We start from the raw sequence: 27,992 nt of genomic DNA on the forward strand, positions 1-27,992 counted from the left end.
AGCCCCACGAGTACATTTCTTATCAAGCATTGTTGCCTCCTCTTTGGTTCCCCTTCCTCTTTATACTTTCTTATATGCTGCTTTCAATGAACAAACAATGGAGTTCTTTGCATAAGGAAAATGTCCGTGCTCCTGAGCCCAGAGTTGGATCTCCAGCTGTGCAATCCTGTTCCCAAGCTTTTCTCACCAGGGGGCTGCGCTGGGTGAGACATCAGACCGCTTGAGAAAGGCTCTGCCCTCAATGGTTACACAAGAACAATGCAGAAAACTTCACAGCGTGGCTGTAAGAATGAAAGATAATGCAAGGAAAGCTTGGGAAGGAGATTTTCTTCCTTCCCTCCCTTCCTCTCTCCCTCCCTTTTTTATTTCCTTCCTTCATTCCCCTTTCCTTCCCGGGTAACCCAAATTGGCCCTGAACTTTCCAGCCTCTTACTTCAGCCTCCCCAGAGCTGGGATTACAGGTATGCCCCACCATGCCCAGCCAGGAGAGGGATTTTCAAAAATGGAACCAGTGCTGCCCAATGTAAAGTTCCCTTCTCTCTGGTTGGCCCAAGGTGCTTCCTGGAGCTTTCTTCTGCCACCTCTGGAGTCTGGACACCGGGGACTGTCACCTGTGGGGGTCATCTAGTGAGATGAGTCAGGTAGAGCTGGATAAAGCGTTGCTCTATCACTTGGTAGCAGCGTGACCTGAGCCATGGTGATTGTTGCTGTCAGGTGAGGAGACCCAGATGGCATCTGGCATTTCTCCTGGGCTGTGCCAGCCTCTCCCCACGTACCTGGTGGCAGAGTCTGGTCATTTGAGCAGCCTTCACAGGCCTGGGGGACACTGAGTCATGGAGGGCTCAAATGGTTGACATTTCGCCCTGATTTTAGGCAGAGTGGGATTTGAACCCCTGGCAGTCTGAGTTCTGGATCCCCCTGATGTCTGGGCACAAGAGATAAGATGTGCAAACTGCTTAGCTGGTGCCTGGCTCATAGTCAGTCCTCAGAAGTGCTGATGTGGTCACAGTGTGGGCTTGGGATGGAGCTGAGCTGGAGGGCAGGGGTAAGTACAGGTGGGGCTCAGTCAGTCTCCTGTTGGAAGCTGAGCCCGGCGCTACCCAGCCCCCACCTACCCCCCACCCCCAACACCTCCTTTTCTATCTTGCAAGAGGCCTAGAGCGCCTCCTCCCTGGCCTCCTGGGTTGACAGCAGGGAGTAGGGAGGACTGGGCGTGGAGCCAGGAGGTGGGGACCAGGCTCGGGCAGGCTAACCAGGTTGCAGGGTGAAATTAAAAGGGAGGAGGAGAGCAGCAGCCCGTCAAAGCTCGCACTCCTAGCTGGCATCCAGGTGCCCAAGAGAAGGAGCTGGGAGCCGGGGCGCACGGCCACCGGGCACCTGACAGGAGGCCGTGGGAGCCGGGCCCAGGATGGCCCCTCGGGGAGCTGTGAAGCTGTCCCTGAACAAACCCACGTACGCTGTGTGTGTGGTGGGCGTTGAGACGCCGGTGGACATCCACAGGTGAGAGCCCGGAGGCCCCCGCCTGGCCCAGCACCTCATCGGGTCCAGCAGAGGCCCCAGGGCATTGGCTTGGGCGTGGGGGGATCGGGGTCATCACACTGACTGCAGCTGAGAAGGTGGAGGTAGCTGTGGAGTCCAGGAAGGAGAGAGGCTCAGGTGTACTCAGACCTGGGCACCGGTGCCAGGATGTAGTCTCCAGCCCCCTACCTCCACCCCACAGAAGAATCGGGATGCAAACTTTGTGCCTCAGGCCTGGCTCTGGGGCCAGGCTCCCGGCCCTACCACGGAAGGGGTAGCTGCTATAGAGTGTTGGTGTTTGGGGAAAGGCAAGAGGCCTGGGAGTCCCCTCCCATCCCTCAGCTTCTTACCAACTCCTCACATCTCTGAGGCCAGGAGTGTTTGTTGCAGCCTGATTCCTGGAGGCCAGCCAGGAGCAACTAGGGTGACTGGGATTCAGAGGGAGTGGCTAGGGGACCAGAGTGACTCAATGACTTCATCTAAGGAGCCAGCCTGGAGCACAGCCTGGGACCTGGGCTTGGCATGCGATGATGATGATGATGATGATGATGATGATGATGATGATGATGATTTTGATGGTGGTGGTGATGGTGTGGTGGTGTGGTTTTTGTGATAATTATGATCATGATGATGATGGTGATGATGGCGATGGCAGCAGTAATGGTGTTGGTGGTGATGATGGTGGCAGTGATGAGGATGGTGGTGGTGGTGAGGGTGTAGTGGTGATGGTGGTGATGGTGGTGATGGTGATGATGATGTTGGTGGTAATGAAGGTGGTGATAATGTTGGTGTGGTGGTAATTTTGATGATAATGAAGGTGGTGGTGATGGTGGTGGTGGTGATGGTGGTGGTGGTGATGGTGGTGGTGGTGATGATGGTGGTAATGAAGGTGGTGGTGATGGTGGTGGTGGTGATGATGATGTTGGTGGTAATGAAGGTGGTGATAATGTTGGTGTGGTGGTAATTTTGATGATAATGAAGGTGGTGGTGATGGTGGTGGTGGTGATGGTGATGATGATGTTGGTAATGAAGGTGGTGATAATGTTGGTGTGGTGGTAATTTTGATGATAATGAAGGTGGTGGTGATGGTGGTGGTGGTGATGGTGGTGGTGGTGATGGTGATGGTGATGTTGGTGGTAATGAAGGTGGTGATAATGTTGGTGTGGTAATTTTGATGATAATGAAGGGGGGTGATGGTGGTGGTGGTGATGGTGTTGGTGGTGATGATGGTGTCGGTGATAAGGATGGTGGTGGTGTAGTGATGATGATGATGGTGATGATGGTGGTAATAAAGGTGGTGATAATGTTGGTATGGTGGTAATTTTGATGATAATGGGGGTGGGGGTGATGGTGGTGATGATGTTGGTGGCGGTGGTGATGATGGTGACAGTCGCTATGATGGCGGCAATGACAGTGGTAATACGGCAGCTGGAAGCGTCCGCTGTAACATCAGCTTCTCCCGTTGGCTCAGATTTCCCCCCTTCTCCAGCTCGGCCTTGAAAGGGGCTGCAGGAAGGTGGGCTCAGCCTGTTTCCCCACCTGGCCGCTGGGAGTGCTGGCCTGGGTGACCACTGGGCCTTTGAGCTCCCACGCACCGGCTACCGCCCATCTCTGCTGCAGGGGGCCACGCGTGGGAACCCCTCCAGAAGCCTCTGGGGCGGGTCCTTCCCAGGCAGGATCTGGGCAGCCCTGCCCTCCTGAGTCTCAGCCCATGCGTGCCCAGTTTGGTGAGCGGAAGCCAGGCACAGCTGTCCAGCTGGCTCTGAGAGAGCCTCTTCTCCAGAAAGTTCTCCTGTCCCCTCTAGGGCAGCGACCTGCAGTGGGAGGAGCAGGAACCCGCCCCCTCCCCCAGGGCAGCCTGTGACTGGAAGTGGCTTCTGGGGGCCCTAGGAGGCCAGCAGGATCTTCTTGTCTCCTGCAGTTTCAATACATGGCTGCCAACGTTAATGACTGCAAACGGGCTTTCTAGTTCAGTTTGGATTTCAGATAGCTGCCAGTGTGCACGTGTGTGTGTGTGTGTGTGTGTGTGTGTGTGTGTGCGCGAGCACGCGTGTGCGTGCACGCCCGGTGCTGAACACCGAACCCAGGGCTGAGCACGTGACAGCAGGTGCTGCCCGCTCCAGCCCCAAGCTATTTCTTCTGTGGGTTGTATCCAACACATCTATGTCAGTCAATCTTGTGTTGAGGCAAAGCTAGAGGAGGAGGCTGGGTGAGGGGGGTGGTCCGCCCTTCCTAATTCCAGGCCCCTGCTCTCCTGCAGGGGCGCAGCTGCCTCCGGAGGCACGTTTACCCTTCAGGCTGTGTGATACGGCTCACTGAGCAGAAGCACTGGACAGGAAGCGGGAGCTGGGACCAGACCTGCGTTCTGCCGGCTTACTGCCAAGCCTCTGCAGCTCTGCTCCTGGGGCTCATGTATCCAGACTCGAGCGGTAGAGACTCGGGTTCCCATCCTGACTCTGTTCCTTTGAGGCTGTGTGAGCTTGGGCAAGCAGCGGCACTTTCCTGGGCCTCTTTGTAGGCTGACAAGTGGAGAGGAGAAAGCACCGACCCCTCCCCCCCAATGGCTTTGGCAGGGGACAGAGGAGATCACGCACGTGCAGGGCCCTGCAGTGAGAGAGGCGCATGGCTGCTGTCCCCTGGCTGGCTCTGGAAGCTGCCTGTGGGCAGGCGTTGGTGGTGGCTTGGAGGGGGGGGGACACAGCTGTGGAGGCGCCCGGCCAGAGCAGCAGGTTTGCTGGGTTCAGGAGCCTCGTGTCCTTGAGTTGGCCCGTGGTGCTGTGGTGTCCTGTGCAGTGGGGTTCCCAGGCGCCCCGGGGCTCACGCAGGCTGGGCTGCTAGGAGGAAGGCTGGACTTTGTGGCAGGTGATGAGTAGGTCTGCCCGCCCCTCACCCCAGGCCTGGCTCCAGTTGAGACTAAGCAGGGGGCTTCTGATGGGGAACAGAGAAGCCCCCAAAGAGCAGGTGTGCCTTTGGCCAGGGATGAAGTAAGTCACCGGAGTGATTAGTTCCTTGGGGGCTGTGCGCGTTGGTTATCTGGAGAAATGTTTGTGTTTGGGGTAATTGGGTATCATGGGAACTCTTAGGGCTCTCCTGGAGTGGGCTAGCTCAGCACCCTGAGAGAGGAGCACCCTGACTCCCCCTCTCTCAGTGGGCTAGCTCAGCACCCTGAATCCTCCTCTCTCAGTGGGCTAGCTCAGCACCCTGAGCCCTCCTCACTCAGTGGGCTAGCTCACCACCCTGAACTCTCCTCACTCAGTGGGCTAGCTCAGCACCCTGAGCCCTCCTCACTCAGTGGGCTAGCTCACCACCCTGAACTCTCCTCTCTCAGTGGGCTAGCTCACCACCCTGAACTCTCCTCACTCAGTGGGCTAGCTCACCACCCTGAGCCCTCTCTCAGTGGACTAGCTCAGCACCCTGAGCCCTCCTCTCTCAGTAGACTAGCTCAACACCCTGAGCTGTCACTTGGTGGGCTAGCACCCTGAGCCTTCACTCTGTGGGCTAGCTCACCACCCTGAGCCCTCATTTGGTGGGCTAGCTCACCACCTTGAGCCCTCTCTCGGTGGGCTGGCTCACCACCCTGAGCCCTCACTCTGTGGGCCAGCTCACCACCCTGAGCCCTCTCTCGGTGGGCTAGCTCACCACCCTGAGCCCTCTCTCGGTGGGCTAGCTCACCACCCTGAGCCCTCTCTCGGTGGGCTAGCTCACCACCCTGAGCCCTCTCTCGGTGGGCTAGCTCACCACCCTGAGCCCTCATTTGGTGGGCTAGCTCACCACCCTGAGCCCTCTCTCAGTGGTCTAGCTCGCCACCCTGAGCCCTCATTCGGGGGGCTAGCTCACCACCCTGAGCCCTCATTTGGTGGGCTAGCTCACCACCCTGAGCCCTCTCTCGGTGGGCTGGCTCACCACCCTGAGCCCTCTCTCAGTGGGCTCTGAGTCCTCTCTCAGTGGGCTAGCTCACCACCCTGAGCCCTCTCTCGGTGGGCTAGCTCACCACCCTGAGCCCTCTCTCGGTGGGCTAGCTCACCACCCTGAGCCCTCTCTCAGTGGGCTAGCTCACCACCCTGAACCCTCATTCGGGGGGCTAGCTCACCACCCTGAGCCCTCATTCGGGGGGCTAGCTCACCACCCTGAGCCCTCTCTGGGTGGGCTAGCTCACCACCCTGAGCCCTCTCTCGGTGGTCTAGCTCGCCACCCTGAGCCCTCATTCGGGGGGCCAGCTTACCACCCTGAGTCCTCTCTCAGTGGGCTAGCTCACCACCCTGAGCCCTCTCTCAATGGGCTAGCTCACTACCCTGAGCCCTCATTCGGGGGGCTAGCTCACCACCCTGAGCCCTCTCTCGGTGGGCTAGCTCGCCACCCTGAGCCCTCTCTCGGTGGGCTAGCTCACCACCCTGAGCCCTCTCTTGGTGGGCTAGCTCACCACCCTGAGCCCTCATTCGGTGGACTAGCTCGCCACCCTGAGCCCTCTCTCGGTGGGCTAGCTCAGCACCCTGAGCCCTCATTCGGTGGGCTAGCTCGCCACCTTGAGCCCTCTCTCGGTGGGCTAGCTCGCCACCCTGAGCCCTCTCTCGGTGGGCTAGCTCAGCGGTCTGACCTCTGCAGCCCACTAGGCAATCTGTCTCCCCTGATGTGGCCCGGTGACCCTGGCTGTCCTTGTCCTTCCCTGGGGACTTCAGGTGCCCCCTGCATGCCAAGGGGGAGGGCGGGCAGTGTGGGAGTGCGCTAGGGTCCAGCGTGGCCCCCCTTGCTTGCTTGTTTGTCTTGGAGGCAGAGGCGGGGGAGGTGGAGGCCACACTGTGCTTCCGGAAGGGGGCAGGCTGGCTGTGCAGGGGACAGGGACGTGCTCCTGCGCTTTCCTCCTCTTCCTCACCCCTGCAGAGCAGACTCTCAGGTAGCAGAGGGGTGGGCTTCGGGGGGCACGGGGGAGCGGTGCTGCAGCCTTCCAGACAACCCGAGGGGCACAGACGAAAGCCCATTCTGGGGTTTCTTCGTGTTTAAATGCTAGTGCTGTCGCAGAGTCGTAGAACCTGCCCGTGTCCCTCGTTCTGTCTACAGGGTGTAAATGAGGGCTTTTACCTGTGCGGGAGTAGAATGGAGTATAATTGGGCTCCTCTGGAGGTAATTACAGGATGGGTGGGACAGACACTAATTCTGGGTGACAGGCTGCTGGCGCCGGCCGGCCTGTCCCCTCGTGGGCTCTATCCTCGGGTGTCAGCCAGCGAAGGGAGGGATGCTCTTACCTAGAAGTCACATTCAAAGTCTCAGAGAATCTAAGACGGAGACCGAGACACAAGCCGAGCTGCAGCAGAGTGGGCCTCCTGAGGTGCGAGAGTCCCACCCGCCTCCACCCACCCCACCTTTCCTGGGTCCCAGCTGTCAACCTGCCATTTTGAGGCAGGCTGGGAGCTCTCCCTCCCCGGGCCTCCTCTGCCTCCCCGCTTCCCCGTTCCTTCCACGACTTCAGTCTTGGAACCACCCCTCCTCCTGCCAACTCCATTTCTCCTTCTCAGCTACCACTACGTCCCGGCTCCAGTTCTCTGTCCCCCCCCCCCCACAGCCCCATTTCCCTCCTGTGGCGCTCAGGACGGGCCCTGCTCTCCCGAGCTGGGGGACCGGAGAGAAGATCTGAGATGCGAGGGGAGGAGGGTGTGTGTTCACCTGTGATGTGTGTGAGCGCCACACTCAGGTGCACACTCAGCAGTGGCCTCCGGGACAGGAAGTGCAGCAAAAGCAGAGACTTGAATGGCGGCCTGGCAAGATCAGGTGTCTGCTTGCAGGTGTCTGATTGCAAGCAGTTTTAACCCCCTGCGTCTGGGGATCCCTCCCCCCCGGGCCCCCACCCCTGCTGGCTGAGTATCGTGGGGTTCACATTCTCCCCCAGCAGCGCCCAAGGGACATGGCCTTTTGTGGGGTCATTTGAACGCAGGCGCTTGCTGAGGTTGGTTGGATTTGGCCGTCTCCACCGCCTTGGCTCTCCTGTGGCACGAAGGCTCTTCTGGTGTGATTGTTCCGGCACCATGTTCTCGTTTTATCCTGGTCTATTCTCCCTCTCATCCACCCGCCCCTTCCCCTCCGTCCTGTTTATCTGTCTTGTCTGCATGTTGTTCTGCAAACAAGCCATGGGTAATCTTTCCACTTTGCATCAAATGCAGTGTCATTTCTGACATAACATTGTTTCTCCATGTCCCCTGGGAAGGTGGGAGGACTCCCAAGCTGCCATGGGGTGCTGCCCCCTGGCCCCCCCCCCGGGCCCTGCCCCCCCCCCGGCCCTGCCCCCCCCCCCCCGCCATGTACAGCTGGATGCTAAGGAAGCTGAGACCTTCGGACCTCAGCCAGCCTGGCTGCTCGGGCCCTGGGTTTGGGCCTCCAAAGGCAGGCTGGACTCCCTGGCAGGAAACATGGTCTCCCACACTGCGGTCCAAAGCCACTTGAAGCTCTGCTAGGCAGGAAGCGCTTGTCCATCATGCCCAGGGCACATTCAGCCCTGCCAGCGCCCCCTGCAGGCCTCAGCTCCTCCACAGCGGGATTCTGCACCAAGCTTTGCACCCAGCAGTGTGCGATGGGGAATGGACCGTGGGATTTAGAGATGATGGGGCAGGGCCCACAGCTTCAGGACTCCAGGTCCCCAAACCACAGGTGCCACCCACACTGGGTTCCCTAGGAGGAAGCTCCACCAACGTCAGGCTGAGAGCTAGTTCATGACCCTTCGCAGTCTGACTAGTCCTTGCAGGCTGTGTGACCTGGGGCCAGTTACTTAACCTCTCTGAGCCGGTTCTCTTCAAGGCTAGGTAGGGATGACATCATCTATTGTTTGTACCTGTGCAGTTGACACCTTTATTTTTCTCATTTTATCAGTGAGGTGTTTCACCACCCACAGAGCACAAATGTCCTTTGGGAAGAGGAAAGTGACTCACAACTCACTTTAAGTTGAGGATGCTTTCTCTTAGAGCCTTTCCATATGATAGGTACTGTGATCCCCAGCCCAGGGGACCGTAAGACCAGGGACTGACAGTGCCCCCCTCTTCCCCACCCCTGCCCCAAGCCTGGGCAGCCAGGGGTCCACTTGAGGGCAGGCCTGTCCAGGGCGGCTCTCCTCCTGGGTCCCTGGGCCAGCCCTGCCCTGAGCAATGACAGGGCACCGGCACCCACATCCACCGATCCCTATCTCCACTGGCAGAGCTCAAGCCACGCCTTGTGTGTGGTGAGTCCCACACCAGCCATGGCCCTCCCTGACCTCCGTCACCCCCAGCCAGCCAGGGGAGGGCTGGGGAGGGGGTGAGGTCTGAGCTGGGTTTAGGCACCTGCATCCTCCCATTGAAGAACATCCTGTGGTGATCTTCTCCCCTGTGGTCATTGAATGCCTGCCCTGGGCTCTGCTGACCTCTGGAGCTGCAAGAATGTACAAGGCCGCATGTAACCCAGGAGGGCCGAGGGGGGGGGGATCTCACCTACCCAGGAACCCAAACTGGCGTCTGGATGCTGGTTGTAGAGATCACACCCCCTCAGGCAGTAGGGTGGGGGTGGGGCAGTGTCCCAGTCACATCTCAGCCCGCCTGTGGGGCAAGGGGATTAGGACCCCCCTCAGCAGGCGAGACAACTCAGATGCAGAGAAGTCCAGACCTACAAACAGGGGGGCCCCTGTCTGCTGGATGGCACATTCTGTGAGCTGCCATCCTGCTTATTAGAGGACAAGCTAGAGCCTTCCAAAGAGCCCACTGTCGGGTCGTCCTGGAGGTGGCTGGCTGTGTGTGTGGAGTGAGGGGCCCTGGTGGGGGCAGGGCCGTGGGCAGCGCTGGGTTCAGCGTCAGCTCTGGAGCCCGGCGCCGGTGCCTCACGCCAGCCGTCCCGGCCACTCCGGAGGCTGAGATCTGAGGATTGAAAAATCCACAAGCATCTGTCTCCAGATCTTTGTAATTGGCTTTCTGCGGTCTGCTGGCGCTAAAAGAAAGACTCCAACATTCAACCTCTCAACAAAAAGAATCCGTCTCTAATGAGCCCGTTAAAAAGTTGGGCTAGAGGTGTGATTCAGGTAGCAGAGTGCCAGGTAAGCGTGCAAGCCGAGCGAGAGCGCGAGGCCCTGGGGGGAAGGAGCGGGAGGAGAAGGAAAGTCTCAGTTCTTCTGCGGTCACCTCTGGGTGCTCTGCACTCCAGTTCTGCTCTGGAAACCAGTGGGGTTTGGGGGTGTGTGTGAGGGGGGAGATGTTCACCCCCATTTTGGCAGGTCCTTAGCTTGGGGCCAGAACCAGGGCGCTCTGAGAACTGCCAGCTGGCTGCCTCCCCTCGCGTGGGGGCAGCCCCATTCGCCAGGGTGTTCCTGGTGCCCCGCGTGCTCAGGACCTGTGAGATTGCCCACAGAGCTCCCTGTGCCCTGGGAGGGGGGGGGGCAGGGCTCTTCTGAGTCCTTGTGGGACCTCGGCCGGCCTCAGTGGGACCTGGCTCCCTGCAGAACTACTCGCGGGGGCCCCCTGTGGGCAGGAGGACTGCACACATCCCAGGGCTGGTTTTCTCTTGGGCTCTGCCAGGTGCTTCCACCTCACAGTGCCTCCCACCCCACCTCTGCACAGCTCGGGCCTCCCACAGCCTCCGGGGCCAGCTGCCCCCACCCTGCCCACCCCGCGTCGCCAGAGGCTAGTGATGGCCAGGCTGTAGCCAGTGTGGATGGCATGGAGGGTCTCGGGGGCTGTGGTTTCTCCTCTATGTAGAGACCAGGTAGACTTGCTAGTCTCTGATATAAAGGGCGTGTGTGTGTGTGTGTGTGTGTGTGTGTGTGTGTGTGTGTGTGTTGCTTCTGGGCGGTTGGTGGCAATCAAGCAGAAGAAATCCTTTCTGCTTACCGAGGTGGTAGGGTGGGAAGAATTCGAGCACAGGGCCCCCCTCTGCACCCAGGGGGTGAGGAGGAGATCCAGGCTCTTCTGATCCTCCGTGCGCCCTCAGTCTAGATACACAGGGACCCCTAGAAGCTTCTGGACTGTTTGCACCCGAGCTTGGGAGTGCGGGCAGGCATGGAAAGTGGCTGATCTGCCTCTGGAGTCCCATCCAGCCCTAGGTCTCTCTGGCTGACTCCCTACCTTCAACGGGGGAAGGTTGCACAACATCTCTAACACTTCCCGAATGTTACTCCTTCCTCCCGTCAGAGAGGGGCACATTCCGCCCAGGACAGAAGACAAGCCAGGCAGTCCCTGCTCCCTTTCCAGCTGTGTGACCCAAGAAAAGTTACTTCACCTCTGGAGAAGGTGTGTCCATCTGTTAAATGGAAACAGTGGCACCCTCCTGGGAGGGTTGTTGTGAAGTACGGTGCCAATCATGAGTGTCAAAAGCTAACCCAGTAAGCCGGGCGCCGGTGGCTCACACCTGAAATCCTTACTACTCAGGAGGCTGAGATCTGAGGGTTGTGGTTCCAAGCCAGGAAAGTCTGTGAGACTTTTATTCTCCAATTAACCTGCAAAAAACTGAAAGTGGAGCTGTGGTTCAAGTGCTAGAGCATCAGCCTTGAGCACAAAAACTCAAGGACAGCAGCCAGGCTCTGAGTTCAAGCTCCAGCCTTGGCATGCACGCACACACACAAACACACACACACACCATCTAAGTGTGTGTCTGGTGCACACTGGGGCCACCGCAGTACCTGTGTGACATGCTACCCTGTGCCATAGCGTAATGTGCCACCTTGGCAGGCAGCTCTCTAGCTTGGACCTCACCCCTGCCTCCTGTGTGTGCTTCTCTAAGAATTCCCTCCTGCGAGGCTGCTGGGCGGGCCTGACTCTCCGCAGGGCCCCAGGGTGCACCCACCAGAACCTCCAGGGCACTAGCCCTGGAGTGCAGGGAGGAAAGGGGCGGGGTATAGGCGGGGCTTCACGCTCAGCAGTGGTGACATCACCCACCCCACCCACCAATCAGGAGAGGAGGATGCAGAATCCATAGAATCCCAGAACTGGAAGTGGCTGTTGGGATTCAGTCTATTTCACACAGGAGCAAAGTTGAGACCTGGTGCTTGTCAGGGATCAGATTCAAGGCCAACCTCTGCATGAGGCTCACCCATGACTTCCATGGGAAAGGTGACATTTGCAGTCTTGAAGAAACAAAAGACACCCCCTCCCTCCTTACCTTGTCCTGGCAGAGATGGGGGAAGGACCTGGGGGGGAAGGGCCTGGGGAGGGGGAGGGCTCCTCCATCCCCACAGTAGACATTGTATAAAGGTGGAGCTGGGGTTAGAGGTCATGCTGCAATGACCTTGTGCACCTGCTCTGGGCCGCACCACGCACTCCCATACCTGCTGTCCTCAACCTGGGGCCACACCCACAGGCCTGGGAGCCCTGCCGAGGAAGGGCTGTGGGAGAGCCCGGCCTCCCAGGCCACGGGCAGGGGCGAGGCTAGGATACCAAGGGGATGATGATCCGAGCTGGCAAAGCCCTGGCCTGGCATAACCAGCCTCGCCAGGGCAGTCTCGGCTCCGTGTCCTCAGTCAGCTGGGACACAGCCTTCCCTGGAGAGGAGGTTGGACTTGAGCAGCCCCTCCCAGAGGCGGGAGGCCGGGGAGCCCTGCTGGAAGGCCCTGCATCTCCCTTGTTCATCCCAGCTGCCTCCTGCCAAAAAGCCACCGGTCCCCAAGGAGCTGCAGGAGCCCCCTGAGACTGGGAACCTGGCACCCCCAGAACGGGGGTAAACTGAGGCAGGAGCCACTGAGCAGGCTTGGAGAGGGCAGACCTACACTGTAAGAGGTGGGTAAGCTGGGGGGGGGTGCCCTGAGCTCAGGCCTGTTTGCCCTTTGGACATAAGACACCTTTATGTGATGTGTACAGCCCACGTGCATGCTGGGTAAAGAGCAGGAGAGGGGACAGTTGGGCAGGATGCCCCCAGGTAGGGCCCATGTCCCTTCAGGAGCTCTGGTCCAGGAGGGTGGCCTCAGCCACGCTCACTGCTGACAATGCCCCATCCTCATCTATAACGCATTCATTGCCCTCCTGCAGCCTGCCAGCTGCTGAATTGGAGGCTGAGATGCCACCAGCAGACTTCACCCAGCAAAGCTGCCTGTTCTAGTGGAGAGAGCGTGGGGTGTCAGGTGACCGGCGTCCTGGTTTGGAGGGAGGCTGGGTGCAGGCGTGCAGGCACACTGGGCCGTTTGCAACAGGCGAGGAGCACGGAGCCAGTGCCCTGCGGGATCTGGGAGCAGAATGTTTCAGAGCAGATCAGCGTGCTGGTGAGCTTGCAGATGAGCAGGAGTAGGGTAGAGTCACGTAGGGGGGTGCAACTGTATCTCTCTTTGAAGCTCTCTGGGTGTCGGGGAGGGATCTTGAGATGGCACATCGTGGAGTTCTCACTACAGGAGTGGCGAAAGATCACAGATTCAAAATCGTGTGTTGTCTTGGTTGTCTAGACTTAAGAACCATAGTAACAGAGGAAGGTGAAGGGCTGGATGTGGTAGTGCATGCCTGTAATCCCGGCACTCAGGACTATGAGTTTGAAGACAGCCTCAGCTCCATAGAGAGATCCTGTCTCCCCTGTAGTGTCTACTGAGGGTTATGTTGGGGTTAGAACGGAAGATGGAGACGGAGTTCTTTTGGTACCTCGGTGGTCTCACACAGCTGTAGCGACGGTTACACTTGGGGGGAATGTGAGCAGGCTGGCACACAGTGTGCTGGTGAGACGCCTTTGCTCTCAGCTCTGGCCTGGTCTCCCTCTGTCTCCAGCGCAGCCCCGGCCTGCTCCCCAATTCCACTTTCACCATGGCCAGCGTGGGGGAGCCGCTTGCTGGGGCTGTAGGGACAGGGCAGAGGCCCAGCAGATGAGGCCCAGACAGCGGTGGCTTGGGCAGCCCGAGGACTCCCTGTCCCCCCAAGTCCGGAGCTCTGGGGCATCAGGTGGGGGTGGGGCGGCATAGCAGGGGAGGATGAATGTACCCCAGGATCCTCAGTGCGGCACCTGGCCCAGAGCAGGTGCCCAACAAACACTTGCTAGTGAATGAATGGGGTCTCATCTCCTGCTTCCCGGCAGGGGGTCTTAGGCCTGTCTCCAGGGGGTACAGCACGTGACCAGTAGGTTCCCCATTCATCCTCTTCCTGCTATGCCGCCCCCACCCCCACCTGATGCCCCAGAGCTCCGGACTTGGGGGGACAGGGAGCCCTCGGGCTGCCCAGGCCGCCGTCTGGGCCTCATCTGCTGGGCTTCAGCGCATGGACCTGATTAAGGAAGGTCCAGGGAAAAGGAGGAAGAGCCAGAAAGGGGGGCGGGGGGGGGGGAGGAAGGTAAGCCCGGGGTAGTCTTCAATGGAGGGGTTCACTGAGAAGATAACCCTTCAGCAGAGCCCTGAAATGTGCGTCTGTGGCCAACGGGGGTGGGGGGAGGTGGGGGGGCGGTGGGGGGAAGAGGTGGGGGGGGAACAGGAGGCCCTGAGGCTGGAGAGCCTAGGATGGCCAGCTATTAAGAAGGGGTGCGTCTCCTGAGTCCCCCTTCCTTTCTCTTCTCTGCAGTGATGTGCCCGAGGGCACGAAGACTTTTGGGGTCTCTGGGAGCTCTGGCGTGGAGGTCTTCACGGTCCACGGCCCCTCACAGGTGACAAAGCCCGCAGGCAAGGCCCGCTGGCCCCTGGACAGCAATACTGGTGTGTTTGTCTCCGTGGACACAGCCAGCAAGGATTTAGATGACCTCCAGGTGAGCGCCCCTCCACAGCGCCCCCTTTCACGACACCCCCACTCACAGACCACTCCATTCAACCCAACCCCACCAAGTTTAAGTGGACACCCATTCAGCCTGTCCTGGGAGAGCTCCCACAAACCACCTAGCACTCCATCTCCACACCCCTGCAGAGAATGCCCCTAATCTCGCTTAATCCCGGCTTTCACCCCTGTGTTCACCTTACACCCCAGGAGGGCAGGGGTTCCCACCAGAAGCCCCCCACACATGGAACTCTACAGCAACAATGTGTGCCCACATCTGCCCCCGCCCCTGAGCCCGTCAGCGCTTTCCACTCCTGTGGAAACGGTTGTCAGATCAGACAAAAGCCACTGTCTGTGAACATATCCCCTGGGGGTCCTGCTGCACCCCCCCCCCGCAGCCCTGAGGCCAGGCTGTACCTGGCTCCTGGCTGTGCGCTCGCTGCCTCTAAGCAGCCCGCTTGGTCCCGCAGGTGAAGGTGTCTTACTTTGGATCTCAGGAGGGCCGGGCGCTGGGCCACGGTGTGCTCTACCTCACTGGTGTGGGTGAGTGCCCCCTCCATGCTGGCCGGGGCGGGTGGCAGCAGGGGGGTCACAGCGCAGCTCTGAGGAGGCTCGGCCTGGCCCCCTCCCCGGCTGAGGACGCTGAGCCCTCCCAGTTCAAGTCCATGTTCAAGGCCGCACCGGGGTTCCCACACAGGGACCCCAGGGCCAGTGGCACGGGGCCTCTGGAGGGTGTGGGATGGGCCCCAGGGCTGGACATCGGGTCCTCCCAGAGCTTGGAGATCTGGGCATTGAGGGTGCAGAGATGGGAACCCCTCTCCTCCATTTCCAGATGTTTCTCTTGATGTGGACACACGCCGCACAGGCAAGGCAAGGAAGAGCCGGACTGACAAGGTGAGACCTGCTGGCCTTCTTGTAGGCCACAGGACTGATCTCGGGGTGGACAGGGCCCTCCCTGCAGGAGGATAGTGAGCCTTCAGACCCTTCCAGGATGGCTCACCGGGCACAGGTGCGCATTCACCTACACCAGGTTATTGATGTGCTGTGCGGCGGTTGGGAAACAGCTTGCCCTTTCTGGTCTCTCTTGTGCCAGCTTGGAATTGAGATTGCTTCTCTTGCTTGCTCCCTTTTCTATTTCTTTTTGTGGGGGGAGGGAGTGCTGAATTGGAATCCCTGAACATGAAGGATGCTGCACAAGTAGTCATGTGACCGGGTGGAGGCTGCGCTGGTGTCCAGCCCCAATTATATTCCCCCCCCCCCCCCCGGGAAGTGTCTGGAAGCTGTGTGGAGGGGTGGGAGGTCTGGTATGTAGGTGGAGACTGCAGAGAGGCAGCCTGGATCACGGGGCTTTGTGAATGGGCGGGGGGGGGGGGGGGGGCGGCGTGGGAGCGGGCGGCCTGCAGGGCTGCGCAGGTTGCTCACTGCTCATGAGAACATGCCCAAAGCGGTCAGTGCCCTGCAAACCCTGTCCTGGTTCCCTGCGGAGGGTGGCAGCCTGCCTGTCCTCCTTCTGTGACCTTGGGGGGGGGGGCTGAGACCCGTGAGGGTCTTTGGGGGGTGAGGAGGACATAGGATGGGGGACTCCAGACTCGCAGGCAGGGCTTCAGCCATCTTCTCCCCTCAGCTTGGACTTGAGCAGGATGCCGGGCATCTCTGCCCCAGGCCCCGGAGAGTTCTGGGAGAGAGGCTGTGAGGATCCCCCAAGACCTCTGCAGTCCCCCACCCTCCTGATGGAGCAGCGGCCTACCGCCTGCTGGGCAGGGCCAAGGCTCAGCCGTTTCTGCCTCTCCCCTGTGTGTGGCTGTGTGTGTACATTGTCCACTGCACAAGCTGGGCGCTCCGTCCACCCCAGGTCCAGGCCCTTCCTTAAATCTCCACGTACACCTGGGACTCAGAGGTGTGCAGGCTGACCACAGCTGCCCGGGTCAGGTCCAGGCCCCTTCCTGGAGACCCGAGGTCCCCACTCACCTCAAGCTTTGCTGATTTGCCACAGAAAACCTGGTACTGGGGCCCTGAGGGCTACGGGGCCATCCTGCTGGTGAACTGTGACAAGGACAGTCCTCGGTCCAGGGACCCGGACCTGAAGCACAGTCAGCTGACCTCCCTGGACGGTAAGGGACAAGAAAGGTGCTGGGCATGGCGAGGACAGGCAGGGGAGGGTGGACTCCAGGGGACCACTCTCAGCTGGGGGCCAGGGGCTCACGCCTTTAATCCCAGCTACTCAGGAGGCTGAGATCCGAGGACCGAGGGTCGAAGGCCAGCCTGGGCAAGGAAGGCCTGAGGCTCTTATCCCCCACAAACCACCAAAAAGCAGGGCATGGAGCTGTGGCTCAAGCGGTAGAGCGCTAGCGTCGAGTGGAAAAGCTCAGGGGCAGCGCCCGGGCCCGGGGTTCAAGCTCTGGTACAGACACACACCCACATGGGGCCACACTTCCAGACCTGCAGGACATGTCCCCCATGGTGCTGAGTTGCACCGGCCCGGACGATGTCTTCCGCAGCCACAAGCTGCTTCTGAAGGTGTCCTCACCAGACTCCCAAAGGCTGCGCGTCTTCTGTGCGCGGGGTGAGTGGCCAGCTGCCCCCCCCAGCTCCATCCCTGCCCTCCCTCTCCTCTCCTCCCCTTCCTCCATCACCCTCCCCACGGCCCACTGAGATGACTCATTTCCTCCCCCCTGGTCCTCCCCCCTGCCCCCCCAGCCCCAGCTCCAGCCCCACTTGCTCCTCCCTAGGTGGCACTGCCCTGGCCAACTACAAGATGGTGCTGGGGCCCTCTCGCCTCACCTACCAAGTGGACCGCCAGCAGGGCGAGCGGGAGATCGCGTTCCACGTGGAGGGGCTCACCTTCCCCAATGCCCACTTCCCGGGGCTCGTCTCCCTCAGCGTCAGCCTGGTGGACACACGGGTGTGTGTAAGGGGGTGGAGGCTGAGGGGCTTGAGGACCAAGTGTGGAGGTTCTGAGGTTGGGGGAGGAGGGGCAGGCTAGAGGTGAGGAAGCCTGCTGTTCACCCCCCCCCCCCCCGGCCACTGTAGGACCACTGAATCAACCCCTCTTCTGCCCCAGGCCCTGTCCGAGGTGGCGCTATTCACAGACACCGTGGTCTTCCGCATGGCCCCGTGGATCATGACACCTAACACGCAGCCCCCCCTGGAGCTGTATGTGTGCAGGTGAGCCCCCTTCCCCGAGTTGTGTGTGTGCAGATGAGTCACACACACACACACTGGGCAGGACAGCTCTCTCCAACAATCCAGGCACCGGGGAGAGAGGAGGGCAGAGCAGGTGGCTCTGGAGTTCTTGGCTTCACGACTGGACAGCTTGGGTCCCCATCGAGGTCACAGCTTCCGCTCCAGCCCCAGCCCCTGCCCCGTCCCATCGCAGAGCCCGGGTCACTGGGGTTTGGCCTGGGCAGAGAGGCCAGGCCTGCTCAGGCTGCAGGAAGCCACGGGCGACCAGCCTCACTCCCGTGCCTGCAGATAACAGGAGGCCTGGCCTCCTGGGTGCTCTGGGAGTCCAGGGCAGCGTCGGGAGGCCGGACCCCTCCGTGGGAGGGCGGGCCTCCATCGGGAGGTCTTTCCTCCTGTCTGCCGTCCTCCACAAGCTGGCCTTCTGCTCAGGGTCCCTCACGTGGACCAGTGGTGGGCAGGGCTGAGAGTCCTCTCGCTGCCACCCTAACTGGTGACATTGACCCCAGGCTGCCCTATGGCAACCCTGGGCCGCCTGGCTGGGTTTGGGGCCCTGGCCTGGGCCCCTCCAGGTGCCTGTCCCCTGCTGTGATTCGGGCGCACTCAGCCCCGCTCTCACGGGTGCACGCGTGTCCCCCGGCCAGCGGCCCGGCTGGTGGCCCTACCCAGGGGCGGCCAGGGCCCCGGGCAGGCTGAGTCGAGCTGTGGTCTTCTTTTGCAGCGTAATGGATCCCCATGGCTCCAACGAGAAGTTTCTGGACGACATGGCTTACCTGGCAGTGAAGGCCAAGTGCAAGCTGGTTGTCTGCCCCCAGGCGGAAAATCGCAATGACCGTTGGATCCAGGTGGGTGAGGGAAAGAGAAGAGCTGGGGTGGGGGAGGGGGGGCTGGGCCCCCAGGACGGGGGGAAGGGGAGCTGGGCCCCCAGGACGGGGGGGGGGGTCCCGGGAGGCATTCCTCCCACCCTGTCCTTGTCCTGCCCCAGGCCAGCTGGGGACACCGGTCCTCATCACCTCTGTGGCTCTGTCTTCTCTCCTGCCCAGGATGAGATGGAGTTTGGCTACGTCGAAGCCCCCCACAAATCTTTCCCCGTGGTCTTCGACTCCCCTCGAAACAGAGGCCTGAGGGACTTCTCCTATAAGAAGATTCTGGTGTGTGGGAAGGGTAGACTGGGGAGCCCTTGTGGGGGTCCCTGGTCAGGCCTCACCTGGTCCTTCGAGCTGGGGGAGGGGTAAAGGATATGGGGTGGAATGTAAATGTTACGCAAATGACATGCAGATGCCATGCAAATAGGCAACTCCCCATTCTGAGAGGTGCAAAAGAGCAAAGTTCCCCCAGGTAAGAGGCTTTTAGTAGGGGAACGAACAGAGGGGTCAGTCGCCTTGAGGAGACCAAACCCACTGCAAGAATCTTCAACAGCTCCCTTCCTTCCTTCCTTCCTTCCTTCCTTCCTTCCTTCCTTCCTTCCTTCCTTCCTTCCTTCCTTCCTTCCTTCCTTCCTTCCTTGCGCTCCTTGTGAGCGCTCTACCACTTGAGCTACAGCGCCACTTCCGGTTTTCTGGTGGTTTATTGGAGATGAGAGTTTCACGGACTTTCTTGCCCGGGCTGGCTCTGAACCACGATCCTCAGATCTCAGCCTCCTGAGTAGCTAGGATTACAGGCGTGAGCCACTGGTGCCCGGCTTGACTTTGGTTTTTTTGTTTTTGTTTTTGAACTCAGTGCATGCTACACGTGTGCTCTATCTACTCCTTGAAGCATGCCTCCAGCCCCCTTTGCCTTGGCTGTTTTCGAGGTAGAATCTCACTTTATCCAGGCTGGCCTGGGCTGGGATCCTTTTACTGGAGCTTCCTGGAGTCACTGGGGATGTCAGGTGTGAGCTACTGCACCCAGACCTTAGTTGCGATGAAGTCTTTCAAGCTTCTTCTGTTTTATTTTTTAGTTATTTATTTGGGGTGGGGGGCACGGCTGGCCTTGAACTCGGATCTCTCTATCTCTGCCTTTTCAAGTAGCTGGGATTACAGGCTTGAGCCTCACACCCAGACTTCCGGTTCTCTAGATAGGTGCTGCTTGACTTCCAGACACTGGGGACTTTCTAGTTCTCTCTTTGGGGCTGACGTGTCCTTTGTTACCAGTGTTAGTGGCTAGGCCTTAGTCACAGTGAGCACCAGGGTCTTTCAGGCTGGGGAGGAGGGTATAGGAGGCTCTGGATGCTCTTCCTTTCTGGCCTGACTGGCCCCTCCTGCTGGGGCGGGGTCTTGCTGTTCCTTCCCTAGGGTCCTGACTTCGGCTATGTGACCCAGGAGGACCAGTTCTCCGGCCCCTCCAGCCTGGATTCCTTTGGCAACCTGGACGTCAGCCCGCCGGTCACGGTGGGTGGCAGGGAGTACCCACTGGGCCGGGTCCTCATCGGAGGCAGCTTCCCCAAGTGAGTGGCCAGCTTGGGGGGGGAGGGGCACGGGGTGATGGCAGTATCCCCAGTTCCCCAGCCTGGAAGGCAGGCTGCACAGGCTGCCTGGACTCCCGGAATTAGAGACTCAGAAGTAGAACCCACCCAGGAGTGGCCCTGAGGCCTTTGATGCACCTAATTGGATGAGTGTAATTCGTTACCAATATTGAACACAGCAGTTGACCACAGATTAAAAAGTCAGATCTTGCCAGGCACTGGTGGCTCATGCCTGGAATCCCAGCTACTCAAGAAAGAGGCTGAGATCTGAGGATTGTCGTTTGAAGTCAGCCTGGGCAGGAAAGTCTGTGAGAATTATATTTCTAACTAAGCAGCAAAAAGCTGGAAGTGGAGCTTTGGCTCAAGTAATAGAGTGCTAGTCTTGAGTGAAAAAAACCTAAGAGACAGTGTCCAGGTCCTAGACCGTGCACACGTGCACATGTGTATACACACACACACACACACACACACACACAAGCAAGATCTCCTAGCTGTTGGGAAAGCTCAGCAGGGTCCTGAAAGGGAGCAGGACTTGTCACCATAGCTACAGTCCTGGCAGAAACTCAAAAGGCTCTGGCAGTATCCAGGGCAGGTGGGCGCAGGTGAGTGAGTGCTGACAGCGTGGCAGCTGGGACCGGGCAGGTCGGGAGGCTTGTGGGGTTTCGTGTCCAGCCAGCTGCCTCTCAGCTGCCCAAGCAGACGGAGTTCATATTCTGCCTGCAGGGAGCCAAAGATTAGGGAGAGGGGTCAGGCTGCTGGGGTCCGGTGGACCCCCTCTCCCCACCACAAACCCCCAAGCAGCTTCCTGTCTGTGGGGTTGGTGCGGAGCCTAGGTGGGCACCAACTTGCCGTCCAATCCCTGGCTGGCGTCTGGTCCCAGGCCGGGAGGAGTCGGAGGATGGTGGGAAAGTCACGGAGCCTCACGCGGGGACCCCACGGGGGCCAGGGCTTGGAATCAGGTGAGATGAGGTTGACTGGCACCAACCCAGGCACAGAGCTGAGTGCCCCATGCACAGACACCACAGCATGGCCGAGCCTGCCACCCACAGGGACTCAGAGGCCTCCAGACCTCTGGCCGGACTTCCTGTGCCTAGTGGGAGAGACCTGTGAGTTAGGAGCTCGGTCTTTGGAGTCAGATGACCTTGGTTTTGAGTGTCCTCGTGGCTACTTCCCAATGAATGATTAGGACTAAGTGTCCTGTCCAGCACTTACCACAATGCTCTGTACATAATAGGTGCTCAATTAAAAAAAAAAAAAGACTTTATTTTCTGCCAGGCAGGATTGAAAATCCTAGGGTAGCCAAGTGAGCAGTAGATGGATTTTGAAGCAATGACTTATTTTAGATGCATGCCTCTGTTTCTTGAGCTGTAAAACGGACCCAGTAGGGACCTCCTCCACCCCCCCCCTCCCTCCAGCTGTCTGACCAGGATAAAGAACGTGTAAATCGCCATTGGGAGGCATGATGTAGCTCAGCCCAGGTTGAGCAGGTTGGAGCTCATTGGAGAAAACTTACTGACCACCTTCTATGTGCACCTCCACGCCGTGCTTTACCCAGGCTACCTGACCAAAGCTTGGGGCGGCCCCACGGGGTTGGAACTCCATCTGTGCCCATTACAGTCGTTGTCTAGTTCAATGACTATACTGTTGAGGCTTGGGGGGGGCGGCTGTGGAGGATCCAGGAATGATCTAGGAGGGGTGTCTATAATCAAGTGAAGGAGACAGCGGGGCAAAGCTCCTCTGCTTTCATCCCTTCCCCAGGGGATGAGGGAATAGGGGAGTTAAAGATGTGGCCACCTAGGAAAGTGTTCAGGGAATGGAAACAGCACATGCAAAGGCCCTGGGGAAGAAACATGCCAGAGACCTTGAAAGAAAAGCAGGGAGGCCCCGTGGGGCTGGAGCTGGGTGTGGGAGGGGCTCTTGGGAGGAGGGGGGAGCCACAGAGCTCAGCAGAGCCCCCGCTCCCCTTCAGATGGTAATGAGGGCCACAGAGAGGATTAAAGAAGCTACCTAGTGCCCAGTACTCTGGGCACAGAGTACGTGCTCAACAAATGCACCTCCCTTTGCTCTGCTCTCTTGGGTACTCTACCCTCTGTGCTTCCCGCTTAGAAGGTTCTTTGGGAAATTCCGACCCCTGGTGGTGGCTTTGATAAGGACTGGCCTTCCTCTGCCCTCTGGTGGTGGAGAGGAGGAGGAGAGGGAGGATTTTGGTTGAAGGCAGGGGCCTTCTCCATGATGGAGACAGGCTTGGGACGTGAGGGAGGGGTGTCATGGAACCAGAGCAGCCCCTAGGATGAGTCCCCTCCAAAATAGCCCCCCTATACTCTTCAGAAACTGCCCTAGGCAAGCCAGGCCCCACCATGAAGACACATGGGGCTCAGAGCAAAAACTATGTGTCCTTCAAGCAAGAAGGCAGCGTCTCTGAGCCTGGGCTGTGGGATGGGGGCACCCTGCTCCCCATTGGGCAGGGAGACTTCCAGGGTACAGGCCAGTTCCTGGGGCTTCTTCCACCCCACCCTCTTTTTGTTGTTGTTGGTGGTGGTCTTGGGGCTTGAACTCTAGGCCTGGGCGCTGTCCCTCAGCTCTTCAGCTCAAGGTGAGTGCTCTACCACTTGAGCCACAGCACCACTTCAGGTTTTCTGAGTGGTTAATTGGAGATAAAAGTCTTATGAACTTTCCTGCCCGGACTGGCTTTGAATGGTGATCCTCAGATCTCAGCCTCCTGAGCAGCTAGAATTACAGGCGTGAGCCACCGGCACCTGGCTTAGTCCCTGGGGCTTTGTGGGGCCTGGGATACCCCTCTTGCCACCCGACTGGGGGGTGGCTGCTATGTGTGATGGCCAGCTTTGGGCCTCTCCTTTGGGGTGTCCTCCAGATCCCTGCCCCAACCTGGGCTTCTCTGGGTCTTCGTCTCACCCTAGCTCAGCAATGGGCCCCAAGCTAAGCCAGTCAGCACTCGAAGCCTCAGTTTCCCCTCTGGCAGCCCCTGGGAGGGTCCCCAATGCCCGCGTATCTCCTCCTGGCCAGGTCCAGCGGGCGGCGGATGGCCAGGGCGGTCCGTGACTTCCTGGAGGCCCAGCAGGTGCAGGCGCCGGTGGAGCTGTACTCCAACTGGCTCTCCGTGGGCCATGTGGATGAGTTCCTGAGCTTCGTGCCCACCTCCGACCGCAAGGTGCGCCCCCTGCCCCCCCACCCCTCCGCCCCTGCCGGAGCTTCCTCCGCCCTGGCCAGCCTGGGGGCTGGGCGGGGCAAAGCCACCATGCAAGATCAACTCAGCAGGCTCAGCCAGACTGGGGGGGGGGGAGGCTGGGGTCAGGCAGGGTCGTCAGGGTGGGCTCAGGGAGGAGGGGCCCCTGGGGGAACATTCATTTGCTCCCTTGCACAGTTATTTGGAGTCTATTCAGCTGAGTAAACAGGATTGTTCAGAGGCTGAGAGCTGAGGGTCTTGGTTCAAAGTCAGCCTGGGCAGGAAAAGTCTGTGAGCTTCTTATCGCCAATTAGCCACCAAAAATAAGTAAGTAAATAAATAAATAAATAGCTGGAAGTAGAGCTGTGACTCAAGTGGTAGAGTGCCAGGCTTGAGTGCAAAAGCTAAGGGACAGTGCCCAGGCCCTGAATGCCAGCTCCATTACTAGCACGCACACACACACACACACACACACACACACACAAATACATAAAATGCTAAGAGTTTACTCAGACCAAACCCATCAGCTAAAAGCCAGGAATTGTCATAAACGGTCATAAATTGTTACCAACTAAGTAGCAAACAGTATTCACTTTAATTCATGCAACCTTCTCAGAAGCCTGCTATTATTATTTTTGGGGAGGTCACTTCCGGCTTTTTTCTTTTTGCTTATGTGGTGTTGAGGAATCGAACCCAGGGCCTCAGGCATGCAAGGCAAGCGCTCTACCACTGAGCCACCTTCCCAGCCCTGTTATTATTATTATTATTACTATTATTATTATTATTTTATCAGTCCCATCTTGCAAGTAAGGAAGCAGCTCAGAAGAGTCATTATCCCATCCTGGCTCACACAGCCTGCAGGTGTCAGGGTAACATTCACACCCAGATGTGGGCCTTGACCTGGCAGAGGACACAGGGAGGGCTGCTGCAGCTAGAGAAGGAAGGCCCGAATTCCCACCCAGCCCTGGTGAGAACTCTGATGGGGGGATGGCACAGGCTGCCTCTGCCAGTGAAGGAGACACCTGAATTGGGTGAAGATGGGAATTGAGTTCCCTGGTAGGCAAGTAGAAAAGGCCTTCCAGGCAGGGAGAACCGCAGAGGCAAAAGCCTGGAGGTAGGACCACCTAGGGGACTGGGAGCTGGATGGAGTTGTAGAGGAGTCTTGTGGCTGGTGGGTGGGATGGAGCAGGGAAGAAGGGAGTCCCGTGTGCTATCTGCCTCCTGCACGTGGCCTGCTGGCTTTGGGGGTCTTCTGTGCACTGAGCCATTTTCTTCCCCCATGCCAGGGTTTCCGGCTGCTCCTGGCCAGTCCCAGTGCCTGCCTCAAACTGTTCGAAGAGAAGAAGGAGGAGGGCCATGGGGAGGCAGCCCAGTTTGATGGTGAGTGGCCCCGGCGCCCCTGCCCTGGGAGAGATCTAGTGCTTTTCCCTGCCAGCCCTGGGCCCGTTCACCATGTTCCTCTGAGAGCCTGGGGTGGCTTGAGCCATGCCCGCACTCAAAGCTGGGGCCAGCGTGTGGCCGCAGGGCCTGGGGTCCTCTGATGACCTGCCAGCTCAGGGTCCCTGCCCCCGGGACAGGAGCACAGGGAGGAGCCCTGAGCCCTTCCTTGCTTGACCTGGGTTCGAATCCCAGCCTCACTACTGGCAGGCTGTGGGACCAATCAGAGGTGTGCTTTGAACCCCCCTGAACGGCTTCCTCTTCTCTTAATTGATGGTGGTAATTAACCCCTTCCAGGACTGTTTAAAGATTGCTAACAAATTAAGGACGGTTCCCAGAGATGGTGGGTGTTCCATTAATAGGTCGATGGTGGGTGGCCATTAATGAATAGTCCCAGAGTCCCTTCCTGAGGAGTTGCTGATCCAGTACCCTGGTCTTACTTGCAGCCAGCGCCAGGCACCCTCAGGGGTTTCCAGCTTGTGATGGAAGGAAATCCTGGCCTGGATTCAGCTGCTCCCTGGCTTCCCTCGGCCAGGACTTCTGAGGGCAAAGCTGTTTCTCTCTTGCAGGGTTAAAGCACAAAGCAAAGAGAACCATCAACGAGCTACTGGCAGACAGACACCTCAGGAAGGACAGCCTCCACGTACAGGTGAGGGGAAGCTCCCCTCTGCCCCCGACCAACAAGCCACAGCCTCCTGGGAGAAGCTGGGGGAGCCGGAGAAATCCTGTACAGAGAATAAACACTCTGGGATGGTGCGGGCCCTGTGCCAGGCACAGCCGGACTGGGGTGTTCATTACAGCCACAAGACCTGCCGGAGCCAGAAACTGCCCAGCTCCCAAGCCTAACCCCACTGCTCCTTAGCTCTGTGCCATCTCTCAGGCTGCTTGTGCCTCAGTTTCCCCATCTTAGGACAGCCTTGGCTCCTATGGCACCGAGCTGATGTGGCTCGGAGAGGCTGACAGGCGCGGCATGCCGTAGACGCTTACATCTTAGTGCCTTCCGCGCACCCCCTTCCCCTCCTCCCCTGTGCACTCCGCTTCTCCCCAGAAATGCATCGACTGGAACCGCGAGGTGCTGAAGCGGGAGCTGGGCCTGGTCGAGAGCGACATCGTGGACATCCCACAGCTCTTCTTCCTGAAGGGCGCCTATGCCGAGGCCTTCTTCCCCGACATGGTGAGGCCGGGCCCGTGGGGTCCTGTGGGTGGGAGCTGCCCCAGGATGGATGGGAGGGTGCCGTCTCCAGCCTGCCCTGCACACAGAGAGGATTCACTGGGGAGACTGAGGAGGGGGGAGGCGGTGCGGGCCTGCTTCCCTGCCCTCCCACTTGCTCACTGTGAGACCTGGGACATGCCACCTACTGGCCTTCTGAGGGCCTCAGTTTCCCCATCTGACACAAGAAGTCAGCCACAAATCTCCTCAGGGCCGTTCCCGTTAGGATGGCCCGGGATCCTTCAGGGAGCTTAGGCTGAGCTAGAACATTCTCCCAGATGGGCATCTGATGGGGAAGGGGCCCTTCTAGCAGGTGGGGGCTGGACCTGGCCCAAGGAGGGCTGGCCAAGGACACGGGCTCCCACTGAGCCAGAACCCCTGGGCCTTTGGCATGTCCTGTCCACCAGCCACACATGGCTACCAGAACAAATGCTCCTCTTCTTCCTTCACGCTAGCCACGCATCAAGAAGAATCATGGAAACATTCTGACAATTCTCAAGGGGGCTAGTCACACCCCATGGCTAGTCACAACTAGGGGTCACTAAGCTGTCACCTGGGCCTGGCCAGAGAGGGCCTCTGAGCACACTCTGGTGCACAGGCAGCACTCAGCCCAACCCCCAGGACCATGGGCTTCCTGTAGGACACGGGGGCTTGGACCTCCACCCATGAGAAGCCAGGAAGAAGTGTGGGTCCCAGGCTTCATCTCTGTGTCTTGGCTCATCTGCTGAGAGCCACCCAAGGTGCCCAAAGGCACAGAGAGGAGGGTCCTGCCCCACCCGCCACTGCAAGCCCCCAGCGTCCTTCCCCAGGGGTAATGGGTCCCTGGGCCAGGCCTGCCCCCATGGGACAGCTCAGGCCTCTCACAGGTGGTACACAGGGGAGACCACATGGACTCACCTGCTTGGCAGCTGCTGGGCAATGAGGGCCAGCGAGGCTGGGCTGCCCACTGCACTGCCCGCCAGACTGGGGAGCCTCCCTGAGGAGCCACAAGGTGGGGTGGGGGTGGAGGGTGAGGGGTAGAACTGCAGCTGTGGGCACAACAGAAGTATGAAACATGGTGACGACCTCCTCCTCCTCCTCCTCCTCCTCCTCCTCCTCCTCCTCCTCTTTCTCTTCCTCCTCCTCCTCCTCCCTCTTCTTCTTCTTCTAGTCTGGAAGATGCAATCTCCCTGTGGTGGGGACCAATCGGCACATCCCTGCCCCTACCCTGTTGTGTCCCATCATTCACACTACAAGCTTTATGTTGATGAATGCCCTGCATAGCCACCAAGGGCGGACTGCAGGTGGAAGGCTCAGGGTCCAGGACAGCTTCCCCCATCCCTGGGATAACCCAGGGCCACACCCCAGGGGCTTGAGGGTCCCACGATCGTGAAGAGCACCCTGTACCCCCCACCTTGTTCCACCCCTCCCTTCCATCCACCTAGGGCTATTTCCTCTAGGAATCCTCCACATACCCCACATTGGGGCCCTAAGCCAGAACGGCTGACAGGGGAAACAGAGGTACCATCAGAGGTACACTCCATGTCCCGAGGGCTGCCAGCCCCCTGCCCTGACTCCTCAGCCCCACAGATGACCCCTGACTCTGGAGGAACATGGGGAAAGAGCATGCTTTTGGGCATGAGTCGGGTCCAAGTTCCCTAGTCACCAGCTGGCTGGCCGGCTGGCTGAGTGGCCGTGATGTTCCCCGTGAGGTTTAGTGATAACGCAGCTGGGGCATAGATGCTGCTCAGTAAGCAGGGATGGTGAGCGGCGAGCAGAGACTGCCAAAGGCAAGCAAGCAAGCTGTGTGTTGTGCAGGACCCCCTCACAGCATAGAGATATCCCGGACACTGCCAGGACACACGCCCTGGCTGAAGGAGACGGCCTGATCTCTGGACACAAGGCTGCTGCCACAGCAGAGTTCTCTGATTGGCCAAGTGTGTGATTGACAGTTCTGGCTGGCGTTAACCTGCCCACCCCACCTCACTGCTTCTGTTTCTTCTCTGCTGGCTCCTGAGCAAGGCCCGCAGTCCTGCTGGTCAGGATGCTGGCGAGGACCGGGCTGGCTTTGCCTGGCCAGGGCTTGAGTGACATCTCAGGGGCAGGGCCTGGCGGCCAACGCAGCCCCGCTCTTGTCTTCTCGGTCTTCTGCAGGTGAACATGGTGGTCCTTGGCAAATACCTGGGCATCCCCAAGCCCTATGGACCCCTCATCCATGGCCGCTGCTGCCTGGAGGAGAGGGTGCGTGCGCTGCTGGAGCCCCTCGGCCTGCACTGCGTCTTCATCGATGACTATCTGTCTTACCACAAGCTGCTGGGCGAAATCCACTGTGGCACCAATGTGCGCAGGAGACCCTTCGACTTTAAATGGTGGCACATGGTGCCCTGAGCA

At 59.3% G+C, this 27,992-nt stretch overlaps 1 protein-coding gene across 1 annotated transcript; it reads left to right on the forward strand.

Annotated features, from left to right (window-relative positions):
* The first annotated feature begins 1,408 nt into the window (after positions 1 to 1,408).
* Padi1 (peptidyl arginine deiminase 1) lies at positions 1,409 to 27,989 on the forward strand. The gene is made up of 16 exons (XM_042669768.1): positions 1,409 to 1,500; positions 13,983 to 14,163; positions 14,639 to 14,711; positions 15,001 to 15,062; positions 16,162 to 16,279; positions 16,606 to 16,731; positions 16,898 to 17,070; positions 17,230 to 17,333; positions 18,070 to 18,193; positions 18,392 to 18,499; positions 19,622 to 19,773; positions 22,816 to 22,960; positions 24,262 to 24,355; positions 24,982 to 25,061; positions 25,461 to 25,586; positions 27,756 to 27,989. The coding sequence occupies exons 1-16, from the start codon at positions 1,409 to 1,411 to the stop codon at positions 27,987 to 27,989; spliced, it is 1,992 nt and encodes a 663-aa protein (XP_042525702.1).
* Positions 27,990 to 27,992: the final 3 nt, after the last annotated feature.

The sequence above is a fragment of the Dipodomys spectabilis genome, unplaced genomic scaffold, assembly GCF_019054845.1.
Source record: "Dipodomys spectabilis isolate Male_0828 unplaced genomic scaffold, ASM1905484v1 ptg000504l, whole genome shotgun sequence".
Classification (NCBI taxonomy): Eukaryota; Metazoa; Chordata; class Mammalia; order Rodentia; family Heteromyidae; genus Dipodomys; species Dipodomys spectabilis.